The sequence below is a fragment of the Aethalodelphis obliquidens genome, unplaced genomic scaffold, assembly GCF_003676395.1.
Source record: "Aethalodelphis obliquidens isolate GAN/ISIS:26980383/991018 unplaced genomic scaffold, ASM367639v1 scaffold1, whole genome shotgun sequence".
NCBI classification, from domain to species: Eukaryota; Metazoa; Chordata; class Mammalia; order Artiodactyla; family Delphinidae; genus Aethalodelphis; species Aethalodelphis obliquidens.
Window position 1 is genome coordinate 23,174,614 of NW_020837945.1, and position 18,938 is coordinate 23,193,551.

General features: G+C 39.2%; 1 protein-coding gene across 3 annotated transcripts in view; it reads right to left on the reverse strand.

The window, feature by feature from the left end:
• Positions 1-8,580, reverse strand: part of NCAM2 (neural cell adhesion molecule 2) — a 491,548-nt gene extending 482,968 nt beyond the window's left edge. For 2 of the 3 annotated variants that reach the window (XM_027102098.1, XM_027102107.1), the window contains exon 1: positions 8,261-8,580. In XM_027102098.1, the coding sequence (XP_026957899.1) occupies positions 8,261-8,315 (55 nt within the window). In that variant the 5' untranslated portion in view covers positions 8,316-8,580. The remainder of the gene's footprint in view (positions 1-8,260) is intronic. The other variant, XM_027102118.1, reaches the window with a different exon arrangement.
• Positions 8,581-18,938: the final 10,358 nt, after the last annotated feature.

The window sequence follows — 18,938 nt, forward strand, 5'->3', positions numbered from 1 at the left end:
AGTAATTAGAATAAAGTACAATGTGCTTATTTTCTTAAATTGGGACATATTCTATTCTACTGTAATATAGGTCTTAGCCATATTACATTGGTTTCTTTTACAAGCAGTGACATCCGTTTCTGCTGTAACACCATATTTGCATCCTTGAAAAATGCTGGTGTCTGCAAAATTGTGCAGTAAAAAATATCAGGGCTTATGGAAAAAGACAGGATCGGAGGTCAGAACATTCGAAACCTACAGAAATTTAAAACCAAGTGCTAACAACCACCATAACAATCTTTATTAAAATACCAGCACAGTTAAATCTCTACTAGTATTTGCACCTAGCTTTTGGATCTTCTTTCAAGTAGCAAGCCAGAAGAGCATTCACTTTAAAATGAAAACTATGATCCAGGGTATAGCCTTTTAAAAATAAGACAACAAACAAGTAAACAAACACATCATTTTAACACAGGGGGAAATGATTTCTTATTTTCTCCAAATGCACTCTCAATGTTGCCAGTTATATAATGTAGTAGAAATCAACATGGTTCTTAAAGTCACTAAACAGACTAATACTTGCACTACAGAAAGGCACTTGAGTTGATTTTTCACATTTTTCTTAACATCGTCAGAGATTGCTAAGGTTTTTCTCTTCAAATGTGAGAAAGTGTGCTCTTGGTCACTTAAAAATTAATGACTTGAAGAAATAATATATGGATCAACACAATCCGTACATTATCCTCCTATTTACCAATTGTGTATAAGTTAACATGCATCAAAGAAACACACACTGAAGCAGAAAAGACTACCTTTTACCTTAAATGCATTTGATGCTCTTGGCTATAAATTTGGGCGTCAGCAGACAGAACATACATAGTAGCGCTAGGCAAATCAGACACTTTCAATCTCAAAACATCATCTATCAAATGTGGTTTTATCAGGATTAAATGGGATAATGAGTGAAAATGACCAGCACATCTCCCTGGCATAGAGTAGACATTCTATTTGTTCCCTTGGGTACTAGTAGAAAAATATTCAACTCTATATATTCAATACCAAATTTCTCTTTTGTTTTAGTTTAGTTTTTTGACTTGCTTTTTTGTTTTTTTTTTCTTATTTTATCATGTTTTATTTTGTGTTGTTTCCCCAGAATAATAATAATAAAAACTATGGATAAAGCAAAGAAAATAAAGAATACATAAGAAAGACAAATTTGACCCACATGCATCTGAGATTTTATCCAAAATTCCAGACATGCTAAATAAGACTAGAGTATAAACAGTGATGGAAGAGATAAAGACAGAAGTTAAATGAAAAGGGAGAAAAATTCTAAAGAGATGATAATAAAAATTATCTTTATCAGCAGTTTATATTTCCCAATTTAATACTGCCATTTCTATCTAGATATTCCATGGATTCCTCAACTTAACATATAATTTTTAAAAATTACAAAGAAGCAAAACAAATCTCTTGCCTAATATCAGCAGTTTTCTTTACTTACTTTCCTATTTTTGTTAAGATATAACCATTCTTTCTGGCAAATAGGCTTAAAACTTCAGGTGCCACCTTCCTCCCAATTTCCCAAATCTAATGTGTTACTAAGATCCATTCATTCATCCACAGAAACATGTGTCTTGTCCGTTCATTCCTTTTTCATTTTCCTCTGGTCCATCCCACACATGGCCAGTAGACTTAAAGACAAAAGAAAACTTTACTCATGTTATTTTCCTGCCCAAACAATGGTCCCAAATATCCACAGGGAAGAGTCAACCTCAGTTTGGCCTCAAGGCCTGACTGCCTCCTGGTTCCATCAACATTCTCATACTGAGGCCAACAACTCACCCTTCCAAACCCTTAATTTAATTAAACTGGATTATTTCTGTCCTCTGAACATTTGCCTCTTTCCCTAAAATTTATTGTCCCACATTTTTTTCTCCTTGTATTATTTTCTCCAAGTACTCTCACCATGTTGATGCCTCCTCTGCTTCGGTGAGTGACAAGGTGATGTCCTGGTAAAGAGGCAAATCTTTGCACATGTCCTGAGTTCAAATCTTTGTGTCCTAGCCGTGCAATCTTAGTTTAGTTCCTTAGTTTAGTTCCTTAAACTTCTACGTCTCACAGCCCTCAAGCATAAAAGGGGAATATAATATGATAATAATTAGAGGATTGTTGTATATATGAAGCTAGTTAGTACACATGAGGTGCATGCAATTGAGCCTGGCAGTTAATAAACACTGGACAAGTTTTAACTCTTCCTAGGTGCTGAATTCCTAAGGACTCATTTAGATCATTTAATTTTTACTTAATTATATACTTGGTCATTTTACAACATTTAGTTGAACAGTTTATTCATCTCTCATATGCTGATTTGGCTTTTTAAATTCATATTTTTGTCTTCTCATCTATAAACCTCGAATCCTATGCACCACCACTCCTCCACACAAACACAAATTTTCAAACAAATGCATTCAATACATTAAAAAATAGGCATTGAACTAGAAGTGAGAAAATCTAATCCTAATTTCAAATAACTACTAATGATAATTGATATAGGAAAATAAGATAATTCCTCTCAATTTTTTCATCCATAAAATATAATACTTTCTTGGATTCTTGATGATCTTTAGTTACAAGGTAGTTGAAAGCACTTTGAACAAGTGTTCTTTTACTGCCATAAGATGCTGAGGTTATACTCATTGTATAGCCTCAACAAGTATTTGATATTTGAATAACTGACAAAATGGCACAGAATTTAATTATCATCATTACTCTGAGCTGAAGAAACATTAGATTAATTTTTTTAATCTATGCAAGTTTGGTGTTCAGAGAACTGAATTGAGAATTTAGATACCAGAACTCCAGTTATTAACCCTTTTACTTTTCTATTTGACCTTCAGTAAGTCACTTATCCTAACTGTGTGCCATTCTAAGACTCTGTGACTAATTCCAGCCTAGTGTTGGCCCATAGAATGGATTCATGATACAAAAAAGAAACTCATTCCTCAAGACAATTTACTGCCCTCTGCTGGAAAACTGTGAAAATAAATATGTATTCTATCACTATGACTACGAGTAGCACCCCCTAGAGGTGTTCATCACATAACCTATAGAATCATTCCTAGGAATGCTGCCTAATAAGATGTCTGAGACACCACAGGCATGTAATGAATAGTTTGATGAATAAGCCACTCTCATCAATGAATTAGATTATCTCAGCCCCTTCAATATTTTTCTCTAATCACAGAGCAGCTTATGATAACTTTTTAAATTAATAAATGAGATGTTTTTAAGCCATAGGCAGATTTATATGTATGCATATTATACCAAAAATATAAATAAAGTCTGGTATAGTAGGACTGACATTTTACAAGATGCCTACACATATGTGTTATCACAACTGCTCCACATTACAGTACAGCAAGGTCAACCAGCCAGATATTTTTATATCAGATTTTCAAGTAAACAAATAATGGCTCTGAGAGAATAAGTTGCTTCTTCAAAAAATCAAGAGGCCCTTAGTGTTCTAGGTCTTCTGATTCCAAATCCAGTGTTCTTTCTCCTTCTCTGCTTGTTTTAAAAAGCAAATTGCAGCCAAGACAATTTTCATTAATTGACCTGAAATTCTTCGAAGACTCATCTGTTGATTGTTATGCTTATAAATACTCTCAAAATTCCCCATCTGCCTCTTAACTATTTAAATTCAGGCAAGTTTTTTTCATTACATCTTTCTAAAATATCTTGTAATGTTTGATGAACTGTTAGTGGCACAAGTGAAATTAGGAAGTGTGTTGATAGCTATTTGAGATGAGCACTATTATTATAATTGTAAACAGTTAAAAGTTATTAAAATATTCAAAAGAGTGCCATACAGAAGCACTTTTACTTGCTGAACAATTAAAGATAGCTTGGCTCTATGAAGCTCAGGAATATTACATTTAATGAAAGCATAAAAGCACTGCTTGCATCTTAAAGTGTTCTCATATCATATAATTTGGAAAATTAAAACTAATTTATAATCTGTTAAATAGGCCTATCTTCAGTATAACTGGGATAGAATAAAGGGCACAAGGAATTTAGAATCTAGGTCAATAAAACTTGAAAAACAATGCTGTTCACTTTATAAGAATATACAATTATTAAATTAATTTTGCATACACCAGCTCCTAGAGGATTATCTTTATTTTGGACCAAAAAAGCAAAAGCAATTCAGACTAGCTCTACCACTTATGAAGTACTTTCTTCATGCTCTCAAAAATTCACTGCTGTGAGACATGACCTCAAAAACAGAAGAATTAAAATCATTTCACAAATGTCAAAAGCCAGAGGAAGCAGAAGGAATAGTTCCAGGGTCTTCAGATTGACAACCCTGTTTCCATTCTCACTGCTCCTTCCCAAGGAAACAAGCAAAAACAAATTATACTGTTCAGCTTGGTTACTAGCCTCAATCTCTGTAGCTCATTTCTCAGTCTCATTACAAACTAGTCCTATGTTTGAAAACAAGCAATTTTATTTACTAGATTATATGAAGTGTGACTTTCTTTTGGACTGTATGAGGTTCTTTTGTTCCATTAATTGCTTCTCTAAGAAGGCATTACCTCTGGGGGACCATTAGCCCCCTGTGTCACTGAAAAGACTCCATGAACACTCAGGACCCACCAACCTCTCTTCTTGTTCTATGAGCTCCAATTCAGCATTAGACACTAAAGTGGACACCAAAGTTTGGACACTAAAGTGACCAAACACTCCGCTTAACTCCTTTGACATAAAGCAGGGAAGGAAATCCTCTGGGTTATTTATTGATCACACGATATTAATTGACATAGCCTATGTTCTCTAAGTGCAGATGAATACGGAGTTGATTCAATAGAAACCTTACAAAGAGAGGCTGACATTGAAGGATTAGATCAGGGTAGATAAAAGAGGTTGTGTGTGTTTAACAGCCCAAACAAAAGATAGGTTTGTGGAGACCTTCCTCAAGACCTGAAACTGGTAGACACACATATACCTGTGCTTTATTTTTAGAAGGGACACTTTTCTAACAATGACTTACTAGCACTTCACCAGAAAGAGTAATTTTAAGCAGATGCCTGTAAGCTTAAGTAACTGGGTAATTCACCCCCTTCTCCCCATGACTTTGACTTAGGTGAGTGTTCTATGTATGTATCTTGTACTGGATTGAAAGAGAGATGAATAGCTCTGTTCTTGCTTTATAATTTCATACAACAATGCTTCTAATTTATGTATGTGAACATTCAGTAATATATGTGTATTAATCACACTTGGGTAATTTTTAAAAGAAGAAGAAAATTATTTTAAAAATTAAAAAAGGTTTAGGAAAGCAATCCATACATACTACAGTTTGGGAATCTGAATTTACATAGATCCAAACAGCACATGCCCTGTGAATCACAGACTTAAGTTATCACTTGAGATGTATGATGACAGAAGCTGTGACCAAGTTTTAAATACAAAAGAAAAATAATCGCAAAAGTTATAGAGTTATGGAATCTCCATTCCATTGACAATGCAATGCAGACTTGACAATTAAATCCCAACCTCACTTCATTAGATATGAATCTTGCAGTGAGAATGAGAGGCTTTTAAAGGAGCATTTCTGCTACAATAAAAAAAGCCTCTCACTGCAGTAGAACAATAACGTTGTGTTGAAATTTAGAACTGTTAGGCCTTGTTAGCTAATTATGGTATTGGCATCCACTTAAGTTAGTCAGTTTTTCACTTCTGTCATTTTCTTCTATTCGACTGCTGCAGTTCAAAACGTTTTGACTACTTAAAAGGGAATACATCATCGTTGCCTTGCCCCAGTCTAACTGCACACCACTTTCCAAAGCAATAGCTTCAATCATGCTTCATAAAATCCCCTGCAAGGATATTGTTGGAAACATAAATCAGCAAGCTGGGATTTTAGTATTTCTAAGGCAAGCTCAGGGATCACTGACTGGCGGCTTTTCCATGGCCCCATTTATAAAAGAATAAACAAAATTATGAGTTACACTAGATGCATTTTTTCAAACTGCTCCCAGTGGTATTTCTGATACTTGCTGCTGCATCCTTAATTGGAGAACAAAACACTAGCATAGAGGGATTGGACTCCAGGATCAGGATTGCTGTTTCCAAGCATCTCTGACTTCATTGGGACACACGGCACAGAAGTACCACATGTTCTGTTTCACAAAAGCTAGGGCTCTCTGCTATGCATGCATCTATGCCTCTGTGAGTGCCATGCATTTTTAAATTGTGCTAGATAGATCTCCAGAACGATGCTCCCCTCCTTCCCTGTTTCATTAAAGTGAATATGGGCTCCCCTTCAGGCATGCTTCGGTCTTAGAGCCTCGCTTTATAATCACCCTGCGTTCTGAATTATAAATTAGGTGAATTGCAATTTCAGATGTGTTACATATAAAGACCCAAATTATATGTGTCTGTGTGTACTATTTAAACGTTCCTGGATTTCTTTTTTATCCCCCAAATTCCAACACACTTAATGTCTACGATGGCAAATTCGCAGACTCCACAACTGAGACATTTTTCTTCTCCAAACCAGTCACAGTGTAATCCTGGCTGCATAAACTTGCTTCCTATTATGCCCCATCTCGCTCCACACTATCTACTCTTGGTTAATTGAAGTGGGATTTCAACTGCAATTTTCAGAGACTGCTTCTCAGTATTCAGAAATACCTGTCTATATTATAAATGAACAGTTAAACCAACAGCAGCTGTCCAAAAATTAAAGCAGTATATCTGTAGGACATAAAAGTGTATGTTGATCTTTGTGGTAATAATGATTCACCTAACTGATTGGGCTAATATTAGCTTCAGATAGACATATCTGCAATTTTGCTATGACTGAAATTTTGCATACTCTATTTTATTAAGGGAAAAGGAGGAGCATCTTAGCAAGACACTTTGCAAACTACAGCCACATACAGTTTGCTTTCTGATTTCTGAACATAAAATCTGCATCCAATCGTGTTTCATCAGCCACTAACACTACAGCTTTAGGGAGGAGAAGGGCAGAGAAAGGAAGCCTTCATATCCAAAATGTCAAGCCCTTCTGAAGAATGATAGAAGGACCTAGTGAGTGTGGAAGGACCGAACCACCATTTCTGGGCTTACAATGGAGTTCTACCACCCCCTGCTGGACTAAATGAGAAACACAGAAGAGGCTAAAAGGCTGAGAATTGAATACAATGGAGATATTTTAACTTGTGCTGTAATTTATTTTTTCTCAAAAAAACAATTTCATGCTACACTAATAATATAACATACTCTGCGATTATTACACATCACGAAATTACTTCTATATTCTTTTACGTTGAAGACTTCCACCAATGTATGTTTTAGCATTTTGTGTCTCCAATTAAATGTCCAAACTTGTCTGGACAGTTGTAAATGTCTCCATTTATTATAAATATATTTTATGTGAATGTAAATTAAACAAAGCAAGATAAATTTACATCTATCTCTATAAACATAAACAGAGGTAGCTTCCCCAAATTCTCTCTCAGGTTATTCTAGTAAGCTATTCTTTTTTTTTTTTTTTTTTTTAATAGATTAAAAACCCCACCAGTTCCCCACAAGCTAAAACATCCCTTACAGGTGTAATTACAACCTGATGGTACAAAAATTTTCAACCTTCCTGTATTAACGAAGGGGTGGGGGAGACGCTGAAAATGAATGACTGCAACACATCCCTAGTTTTACCCATTTGCTTTCTTACACACAATATCCATGGCCCCTCTCTTAGTTCTCAACAGAAATAAACCAACATCGTTCACTTCCGTCAGGAACTGGGGTCTTGGGAAAGAGAAGAAAAAAAAAAGTCTCTAAGAATTGAATTTCCTGCACACAACAGAGGTATTCCACAACGAGTTTAATGCTGATAGTTTTTGCTGCTTCTTAAAAACATCATCGCTCCCTTTCTTTTCGCAACCTCAGATATTTAACTGTGAACACACACCAACACACCCATCCAATTTTTGATAATGACGAACGGAGAAAGCCAAGATCCCAGAAAAAGATGCAGTTTGCCTCAATCTCCTGCTCACTAATGCCTATCTCCCATTCTGTATTTTCTCTTATTTAAGGGTCTCCACAGAACAGATACAATTTTTAGCCGCTGCTAAAAAAAAGAGGGAAAATAACAACAACAACTATAACTTTAGTTCCGTCATTTAATTCTTCTTGTGCCTCCTTCTGCCTCTCTTGGTTGGGTAGAAGGGGGAGGGAAAGTAAATGCAATAAAGCACCACACTCCTACCTTGCCCGCTACTGACAAGCAACCCGAGCAGGTAGAAGGAGAGGAGGAGGCTCATGTTCAGGACGTGACACTGGTGGACAGTTCCAAAGTTATTCAGTCCAGTCCCGGAGAGAGAACCTTCCGCTGTCACGGCCGTCTCTGCTAGAGCCGTCGCCGCTCCCGGGGCGCCCCAGCCGTCCGCAGCCCGCGCGCTCCTCCTTGCAAAGTGATTGCGAGCTCCGCTCCTTGCCGCACTATATCCAGGCAGCAGCGGCGGCGGCGGCGGCGGCGGCAGCAGCAGCACCAGCAGCGGCCGCCGCGGCGGCAGCAGAGCCGGGCTGGGAGGGAGGCGGGGGCGGGGGCGCGGGGAGAGGAGGGGAGGGGAGGGGAAGCGCTGCCGAGGCGTATCCCTCCGCGCCTCACGGCGACCGCTTGCCGAGAGGCGCGCCGCTCCAGGGTTCGTCCGCAGTCGAGCTCGGAGGCGCGAGTTCGGTTCCCTGTGCCTCCAGCTACAGAGGTCGCCGCGATCCAACTGGCACGAGCACGTCCACGAGTGGCGGCCGCACGCTCAGCCTGACGGCGATCCGCACGTTGACGGACGGCCCTGGGCCGAGGAGGGAGGGCGGCCTGGAGCTCCTGCACAGCTGCGGGCCAGTTCGCGAAAGCGGACTGCTGGAATTGGTGTTGATGGTGCAGGCGGTCGCCCGGCCCCGCGCTCCAAGCGCGCCCGGGCTTAGCTGGAGCGGGCCATCTGGGGGCGGACGGTGTATTCCGCAGCTCTCATTCCTCCAAGGGCGTGGGGCGGGGGGGTTCTCCCTCTTCCAGGCCCTCCCTCTCGCTCAAACCTTCAGCAAGCGGCCCGCTTCTCACGCTTTCCACTCTGCCCTGGCAGAGGGAAAGCAGACGCCCTCTGGTGTCTACACCGCCTGCCTCCTCGTGCTCTAGAGAGTAGGCGGAAAGATGTGCACGGTGTTTCTTATCCACGTCGACCCACTGCTGCTGACAGCAGATACCTTAAGGGAGAGAGATTGGGGAGGGGATGAGATATTAGGGGGACTGCGTTCAACTCGGCTGTCAGCGTTTACTGCATCCTAGCAGACGTCCAATGTCTCCCCCAGACACACTCGGCGGGCTCTGCCCTCGGCGCCCAGCTCACAGCACTGGCATTGTCCCCGCGAGGGTTGAGAGGCGGGAGGTTTTGGAAACATACGAAGATGGGTTGAGCGGGAGTCGCTCACCTCCTACTCATACGCACACCTGCGTGTGCCCGCCTGTAAATTGAAGGGATGGAGCCGTGGCAAGCGTCCACAGCTAACTCTCCTCTTCTGAAGGTTGGAATATATCCGGTTTTCCCCTGGAAAGGTAGGAAAAGGTGTGTCAGTTTGATGTCAGACCTGCGGCAAGAGTGTGCGAGAGGCAGAATACTTGGCCCCAGGGCCCTTGTCGGTCGGCCTGGGCCAGAGCAACCGGCTGGAATGGATCCTTTCGTCTGTACATTACGTTGCTCAATTGCCTCGCCCCTGACCCAGCGAGGCCCTTGGCTGTTTCTTTATCAGCGAGGACACAGAAGTAGAAGGGGTTAGGAATATTGTAGAGCTCAGAATCCAGCCCCCAACCTCTACCCTCACGATGCTGAAATGGAGGTGACATTGCTTCCGGAAAGGCAAGGGGTAAGAGTGGAAACAAGCTAACATAGATAGGAGAGATCTTGTTTGCCATCGGTTTTCCCCAGGCAGAACACTATAACACCATCTTCACACGGAAGATTCACTTACTTGGCATCCTAGGATTGGGGTTACTGCGAAGGGTGGAGGAGGGTCAAAGACTCCTCTCCACAACAGACCGAGGCTGACTCTAACCCATGGCCCTCTCAACATCTCACAGCTTGAGAACCTCTTCTTTGTTAGTGGTCTATTTAGGACAATATATTTAGGAAGTTATTTTGCCCAGGCTCCCTCCTCAGACTTTTTCCTCATTCTGGGAAGTGCCAACTGTACTTGAGGAAGCTCACAGTCAATTCTTTGCAGAAAAGGGTGGAAACAGCACATTTATAGGTGTGAAAGACAGATGACTCCTTTATTTCACCAGTTCTTGATTTCCCTAGGGAATGAAAAAAGTGCTACACACACAAACACACACACACACACACACACACACACACACAGAGTCTGGTACTCTTTGCAATTGGATTTTCCTCTTTGTCAAATTATTTTTATCTCAGGCAATGGGTTGAACTATGCCAGAGGAGAATTTGACTGGTACCCTCTAAGGTAATTTTGACATTAAGTCCTCTTAGGGTGGAATGGAGGGAGGAATAAGGGTAGCAATAGCATAAGACTGTGTACAAACTCTGTGTGTGTGTGTGTGCAACAGAGAAAGAGAGAGAGAGATATCTTGTGTGTATGGAAACAATGAAGGAACACAGCATTGGCACTCAGGAGGATACAAAGGTAATAGAGCTACAGATGCTGCCCTCAAATTGCTAATAGTATTGTTGAAGAGATCAGGCATAGGGCTTCCCCTGGTGGCGCAGTGGTTGAGAGTCCCCCTGCCGATGCAGGGGACGCAGGTTCGTGCCCCGGTCCGGGAGGATCCCATATGCCGCGGAGCGGCTGGGACCGTGCCCCATGGCCGCTGAGCCTGCGCGTCCGGAGCCTGTGCTCCGCAGCGGGAGAGGCCACAACAGTGAGAGGCCCGTGTACCGCACAAAAAAAAAAAGATCAGGCATAAACACATTTGATGATATAAATCAGGCTGTAAAAATGTCAGAAGAAAAGTGAAAACCAACAGCTACTGTGACATAGAAAGAAGGGATCATTTCTGAATAGGGGATTAAGAACGGCTTCAGGAAGCTTTAAAGAAAGTGGAGAAATTAGATAGGTAGAGACATGGGCAAAACAGAGAGGAACTTAAGCAAAGCCTGGGGGCGTGAAAGCACACAGCTTGTGTGGAGAATAGAGAGAATTCTAATTTGAAAAAAGTACAGAGTGTAAAATACAGAGGTTGGATGGAGTTGGAAAAGGTGTCTAGGACCATATTTTGCCCAAAACCCCCCCAAAAAACTATTATTTACCACCTCTCACAACATAAGTCCATGTGTACATGATCAAGAAGAGCCAGAATGGCTGTCCGCATCCCCCAGGGTTAAGGACTGATTGTGGATTGTAACCCACAGGAAGTTTATCAACAGAGGCTCTCCAGGGGTTACTCCATAGTTAGCCTGAGTTTATGTTGCTGTGAGGTTTCAATAGCAGGGTGACACATATTCAGAGAAAGCCTTCCCCAACTTGCCTAAACTCCTTCTTAGCAGGGAGATGTGCCTCTTCAGGGCTCCAAAAGAAGCCCATTCATTTCACAGTGCAATGATGAAGTGATCTCCGCCTGACATTTGCCTTGGTCAATTCCACTTCATAGCAGATTGATGATTTGAGGATAACACGTAGACAAATCACCTTTGCCCATGGTTCCCCTCCGCACTCCAAAGTCATGCTTCCCTCCCATTGTGCAGATGTTGAGTACTATTAACAAAGGTGCCAAATCTCTGAACATGACTAAGCTATGTGCACTGGGTAGGATGTAAAAGGTATAGAAATACATCCTCCCTCATGTCTGTGATTCATAATTTACATTTAAGACAAATTATCATAGTTTCCATCTACCTGGGGAAGTGTTTCAAGAGGCCTAGTTGGAGCTTTAGTTTTTTTCATTTATAAAAATAAGAGAAAGTTGAATAGAACTCAGGAATCTACAAAAAGCTGAGTAGTAGGAAATACCAACAGGACTGGATGCATGATTAAATGAAAGCAGATAAATTTGTTTGAAAAGAATAAAATGAACACGAAGGAGTAGCAGAAAGAGAGAAAATGATAAGGAGCATTATGTGTGGAAATTATCTTCTCAGAGAGGTTTTGCCTCCTTCATCTGCAATTAGCTCTTGTAAAAAGCATGCAGGTATAAAATCCACACATAGATCCTAAGGATCAATGGTGTGTTGTGGACAGGATTTAATCATTATTTTTATTTTTTGTGTTTCTGATGTTATTTGTTTTTAGTCTCTCTGTTGACAGAATTCATGTGTGTTAAGATCATACTGTTAGGAAATGGGACAGTCTGTGTGTTCATTTATATTTTTAAAATGTCACAAATCATTATACCTATTCATTTACTTGTCTAGAAAATTGCCTGTTTTGACTTTTTTATTACCACAAAGGAAGAAAAATATCCACTGTATATATAGGCAGAGAGCCTGAAACCTCTATAAATAGGTGATCCTGCTACTGCCTTTCCTTATCCATTAATGCCATTTGTTCTAATGATCATGTTTTTGAAAATAATTTCAACTTTCTTGGTACAACACTTTAGATGTTTTACCAGGCTGTTTGTGAGCATCTGACAGTAGCTGTTTTAGTGGCGGAATTTAGATTTTAAAACCTTCCTTCGTAAATGCTTTACTTGCTTAGCCATTTTCTTTGAAATTAAGAAACAGAACAGAGAGATTTATGGTGCTGAGGCAACCTAATTGTCACAGATTCTTACTTTTCAATTTCTTTCAAGATACATGGGGTCATTTTCCTTCATGGCTACTTCATGTTCCCTCTGGGCAAATAACTGCTCACTTCTCTCTGAAATTATGCAATAACTGCCTATAATTTGCCACTTGCCTGAATAATATTTTCTTAACTGTAAGGGATATTATATTTTTCTTCACCGAGACATCTCTGGCAAATATCATGATGGCCAGAGCAGACAATGTAATGAACATGTAACACATTGACTAAACAGTGATTAACACAACTTCAAGAATATATTCTGGACAGTATGAGATCAGAAAAAGGAGTTAAACAGTGGCTAGCAATGAACTTATTTGATATGACGAGGATTGTGATGTGAAGTGCAGGTTGCCCAAATATTGATCACATCACTCAGAAATCATATTTCCGTCCATGGATAGTATTGACCAAGGTGATGTCCAGCACAAATCCTATCATACAGAGGGCAGTTATTACATACTAGATAACTAATCCTTCATATCTAGCAAGTGATCCCATACAAGTATAGGTTTGGGAGAAAATGTTAGCGGAATGCATTTTTGCAGGGCAATACAATAGGTAATTAAATTTGAAAATCTCTTATTGCATAGGATCAATTGGTTCTTTTCTCTATGGAGTTATGTTACTATTAATTTTCAAAATAGATAAGCAATTCTATTAGTAATAGGCAAGCTGTTGGTAGCAATGGGCTTCCCTCATATATCCACAAACCGTTAATATTTGCCTAATAATCAACCACTGCACATTATTTGAATACACGCATTTATTTACTGTAATGTACATTACTTAGGCTAAAAAAATCTTACGTTTTAAAATTACATGAGATGATCCTCACTCACTTAAAGGTAAATAACACATTTTCCCTGCCACCTTTTAAAATCATTAGTCCTCATATTTAAATAAATATGTATTTAAGAACTGTTACTGGATTTGATGACCTTCCTAAAACCAAGGAACTTAACATCTATGGAAAACATTGACCTAAAAATAAATAAATAGCTGGGATATGTCAAAAGTATCAGAACAGAGAAATGAAACTAAATATCTGTACATATTTTATGATAAATTAATATATACAATTCTCAAATTCCTACAGTCTAGTAATAAAATAATTTAGAAATGTCTATCAACCAGACAGAGACTATCCCTTGAACATTTTGGCATTATTTTCCCCAGTATTTCACATATAATTTTTTCTTAGTGTGACTTGAGATAGTGCTACTTAGCATATTTTACCTTGTCTTATTTTGGAAATTAATATTTTACATCATCATTAAGTTTTGCAAATATAAAGTTAATAACTTTATTTGACTACATGGATTGCACCTTAATACACTTAACAATTTTCCTACACTAAGACATTAAGTGTTTCTCTGTGATTTTATTTTTTTTTTTTTTTTTTTGCGGTACGCGGGGCTCTCACTGTTTTTGCCTCTCCCGTTGCGGAGCACAGGCTCCGGACGCGCAGGCTCAGCGGCCATGGCTCACGGGCCCAGACGCTCCGGGGCATGTGGGATCTTCCCGGACCGGGGCATGAACTCGTGTCCCCTGCATCGGCAGGCGGACTCTCAACCACTGCGCCACCTGGGAAGCCCTGTGATTTTTATTATTGTGAATAACACTGCAATGTAAAGGTCTTTGTCCATAGAGCTTTGTGCACCCTTAGGCTACTAGAAGTTAAATACCTGGTTTAAAAATACAACCATGTGTAGGTACTGAATTCATAAATTGTTCATAAATGCTTAAATCGTTTTCCAAAGTGTATAATTTATCCTCTAATCAGGAAGACATAAAAACACTTCACTCACATTAGCATTGACTGTTTATTTTATTTTTATTTTATATTTCGTGTGTTAATTTCCTGAGAGTTTCTGTTCTGTGATTTCTTCCTTTAATTCATCTTCAATTGAAGTATCAGACTCTAGAAAATGTGTGTATTCATATTTGTGAAATTTAAGGTGTACTGAAAGATGTCTGCTTCTTAGTATCTTATGTCCTTTTAACCCTATTCTTCTGCTCTGGGATCCAGAAATTGTCATTATACTTATTAAGAAGTTGAAAAATTATAGTTGTAAGTGACCAAATGTTCTCAATTTCTCTGGTTTACTAGCATCAAACTTTTCTTTTTATTTCCACACAATATCCACACAAGTCAACAGTAGTCTAAGTATCCCAGTGCATTTGCTACTAGGGATATCTGAGGATGCCTGAGGAATCCTGGCATGTTTCACACCACATCATAAGAACTAGTATGTGTTTGTCATTCCAACCTCATCTCTGCTCTACTCCTTGGAGGTTAACTTTCGCCATCTTATAAATGGCTACCCAAGGGTATACCTTGTTGTTGTATCATTTCACTTGAAGCCTAAATCAAAGCCGCCTATCTTAATTTCTCAGTGCTCAAGCGCAGATGTTTAATGAAGCATATTGAAAGCTTGAGAGTAACAGAGACACACAAAACACAAAAGAGAAATCCAACCTTGAATAATAGATAATAGATATAGCCACTGTAGAAGACAGTTGGGTGGTTTCTCACAAAACAAAATATACTCTTACTATACTTTACAGTATAAGAGCTTACAGCATAAGCTCTTTGATGTTTATCCAAAGGAGTTGAAATTTTATGTCCACACAAAAATCCACAAACATATGTTTATAGAAGCTTTATAATTGCCAAAACTGGAAGGAAACAAGATGTTTTTCAGTAGGTGAATGGATAAACTGTGGTGCATTCACACAATGGAATTTAATTCAGCGCTAAAAGAAAATGAGCTATAAAACCATGAAAAGACATGGGGGAACTTTGTGTGCAACTAAGTGAAAAAAAAAAAAAGCCAATTCGATTAGGCTATGTACTGTTTGATTCCAATGATATGACATTCTGGAAAAAAGTAAAACTACTGAGATGATAAAAAGATCAGTAGTTGCCAGGGGGAGTTGGGGAGAGATGAATAGGTGAAGTACAGAGAAGTTTTAGGGCAGTGAAAAATGTTATATTATATTATAATGATGGAGATATGTCGGTATATATTTGTCCAAACCTATTGAATGTACAATATCAGGAGTGAATACTCAAGACTTTGAGTGATTATAACGTGTCAGTGCAGGATCACCCTTCCTAAAACATGTACCATTCTGGTGAGTAATATTTATAATGGGCCAGGCTCTGCATGTTTGGGGACAGGGGTGTATAGCAAATCTCTTTACCTTCCTCTCAATTTTGTTGTCAGTCTAAAACTGTTCTAAAAAGATTAAGTCTCTAAAAAAATGTGTACCAGTTCTCTTGTAGACTGTTGGCCACTTCTCCCTCTCCCCAACGTAGAGGGCTCTTAATGGATTCTCTTTCTTAGTGCCATGAATTTCTTAGGTATCAAATACCTTCCCAAGAAGAATTTCTCTAAGCCAGTCCTTCACTACTGAGAACTAATTTGTCCCCCCAGGAAACATTTGACCCTGTCTGGAGACACTTTTTGGTTGTCATGACAGGGAGGATGGTGCTACTGGCATCCAGTGGGGAGAGGCCAGGGATGCTACTAAGCTTCCTACTTTGCACAGCCTGCTCTCCACAATAAATAATTATCCAGAATGTCAGGTCGAGGAATTCTGCTCTAAATTATTTTTCTCCATCTGACTCTGGGAACAACTCCCTGGGTCCCTAGAAAAGGAGCAGTTTGTTTGCTTCTCAAAACCAAAGCCTGCCCCATTTTTCTCAGAAGTATTTTTAATTGTACTCATATTCCAGAACAAAATTTGACACTACAAAGTGTATAGTGTGATCTCTTGTAGTCCTGAAAAGGGAATAATTATAATGGAAAAGTAATTTTCCAGGTTTTTTTTTTCTCAATTTAAATGATAACATGTGAAATGAAAAATGCAAGCTCAATGGGGCTCCATATCCTTTTCGTAAAATATATTTATTTAAGTATAAGCCTGTAGGGCTTCCCTGGTGGCGCAGTGGTTGAGAGTCCGCCTGCTGATGCAGGGGACACGAGTTCATGCCCCGATCCGGGAAGATCCTACATGCCGCGGAGCGTCTGGGCCCGTGAGCCATGGCCGCTGAGCCTGCGCGTCCGGAGCCTGTGCTCCGCCGCAACGGGAGAGGCCACAACAGTGAGAGGCCCACGTACCGCAAAAAAATAAATAAATAAATAAATAAATAAATAAATAAAAGTAACTATAAGCCTATAAGCAGGCCCAAAGTAGACTCACCTACGAGAAGACCAGGTTCCCCAGTCCTATTGACTTGACAAACTATCACTTATCTCCTTGTAAATAAATGTTTGGGAATGGCATGTTTTGGGGGCAGAGATAGGGAAGCCAAGAACCAGCTGTTGTTTTAAAGCCAGTACAGTCTATCTTCATTAAAATAAAAAAAAAAAAGATAAATATTATCTTTCTAGAAAGGCCTAGTCTTGCTAATCATACACTCAATTATGCTTCGAATTGGTGTCTTTAGCATTTAATGTGGAAACAGCCACGCATAGATGACTTCATTAGGTCAGAGATAACTTAGAAAAGTGGGTGAATACATGCTTTATAGCTCCATATTGAAATGGACTTCAGTGGAATCCCTACAAGAAAAAAAACATGTCTGACTCAAGCTCAAAAATGCAAAAGTTGCTAACAGTCTCCTGAAATGGCTGCTTATAAAACATTAAGACCCATTCAGCAAACTGCTACGTGTCTAGAGTGCTAAATTAATTCCATCAGTGGATTTTACCGTAACCAGTAAATTGTTGAGCAAAAAGTTCATAGATTAAAAAAAAGAATCAAGGAAGCATTAAAACCTGGGTTGGTTTCCAGAAGGACTAATCAGAGACGTATCTGTGGATAAAAAGCATGAGGAAATAGTTTATTTTCTTCACTGATATATGTCCAGTGCCTACAACAGCTCCTGGAGGATGATAAGGATTCAATAAATATCTGTTGAATGAATGTGTAAAAGTAAAAACAATGGAGCAGGGCTGATTACTTAAGGGAAGGAGAATGAGGATAAACATTGCTTATATTATTTATTGCCTTTTTATTGAAATCCACATCCAAGATCAAGCCAGAATTAAATGTTCATTTAAATCATCTTTTGGAGAAATTTTACAAGAATTGTTACTTAAATAGTATTTTACAGTTAAGTAATATGAGCCTTGTTTCAATGTACTTAATACTCTGCTGCATATTAAATAAAACAAAAGATAATGTCACTTAAACTGACTTACAGCCAGTCATCTAGGCATCTTGTCCTGTTAAAAATGTACCCAGGTAAGCCAGGATGAGGGCATGTATGGGGCCCTCTGATCCATCTATGGAATTTCTCCAGACTCATCTAAAACCTCAGTGCCTTACTTGTTATTGCTGTCTTCCTTGGTTTCTCTGCTCCATTTTTGGCTTTATATCCTGCTTACCCATCTCCTTTCAGCATGTTGGATTTGCAGTCCAGTTTTGTACTGTCTTTACCAGCTTTGATATTGACCCCATCCCTTTCTTACTACTTCAGAGCATGTCTTCTGATATTTCACAATGACCTCATGCCTACTACCATAACTGCCCCCTGCCTGGATCCTGTACCGGTTTTCTCTTCCTTGTTCTCATAACTGTTTCCACAATAACACTAATAAAAGACTATTGAGACCAGACCCAGAATTGTGAACCTAGTAATGCTCCTAAATGTATCACTTATACTGAAGGGCTGGGGTAATTCTAAAATGAATTGTAGTGCTATTTAATTCATCAGAGCTCAAACAGCATTGTCTTAAAACCCTTGAGGATTTTTTAAAATTAAAGTATAATTGGTTTACAATGGTGTGTTAGTTTCAGGTATACAGCAAAGTGATTAATTTATATATATATATATATATATATTATTTTTCAGGTTCTTTTCCCCTATAGGCTATTATGAAATATTGAAGAGTTCCCTGTGCTATACAGTAGGTCCTTGTTGCTTATCTATTTTATATATAGTAGTGTATGTATGTTAATCCAAATTATGAGGATCTGTTTTTTACCTTATCCCTGAAGTAGATCATCCATATTTAAGAATCTAGTGGTATTGAGAAACCAGTACTAATACAGGTTGCAGAGGGAGGATGGAAAATGCTGTAAGGAGGAACCAGGACAATGGCAAGTTCCATGAAGACTGCTACTTGAATACACTC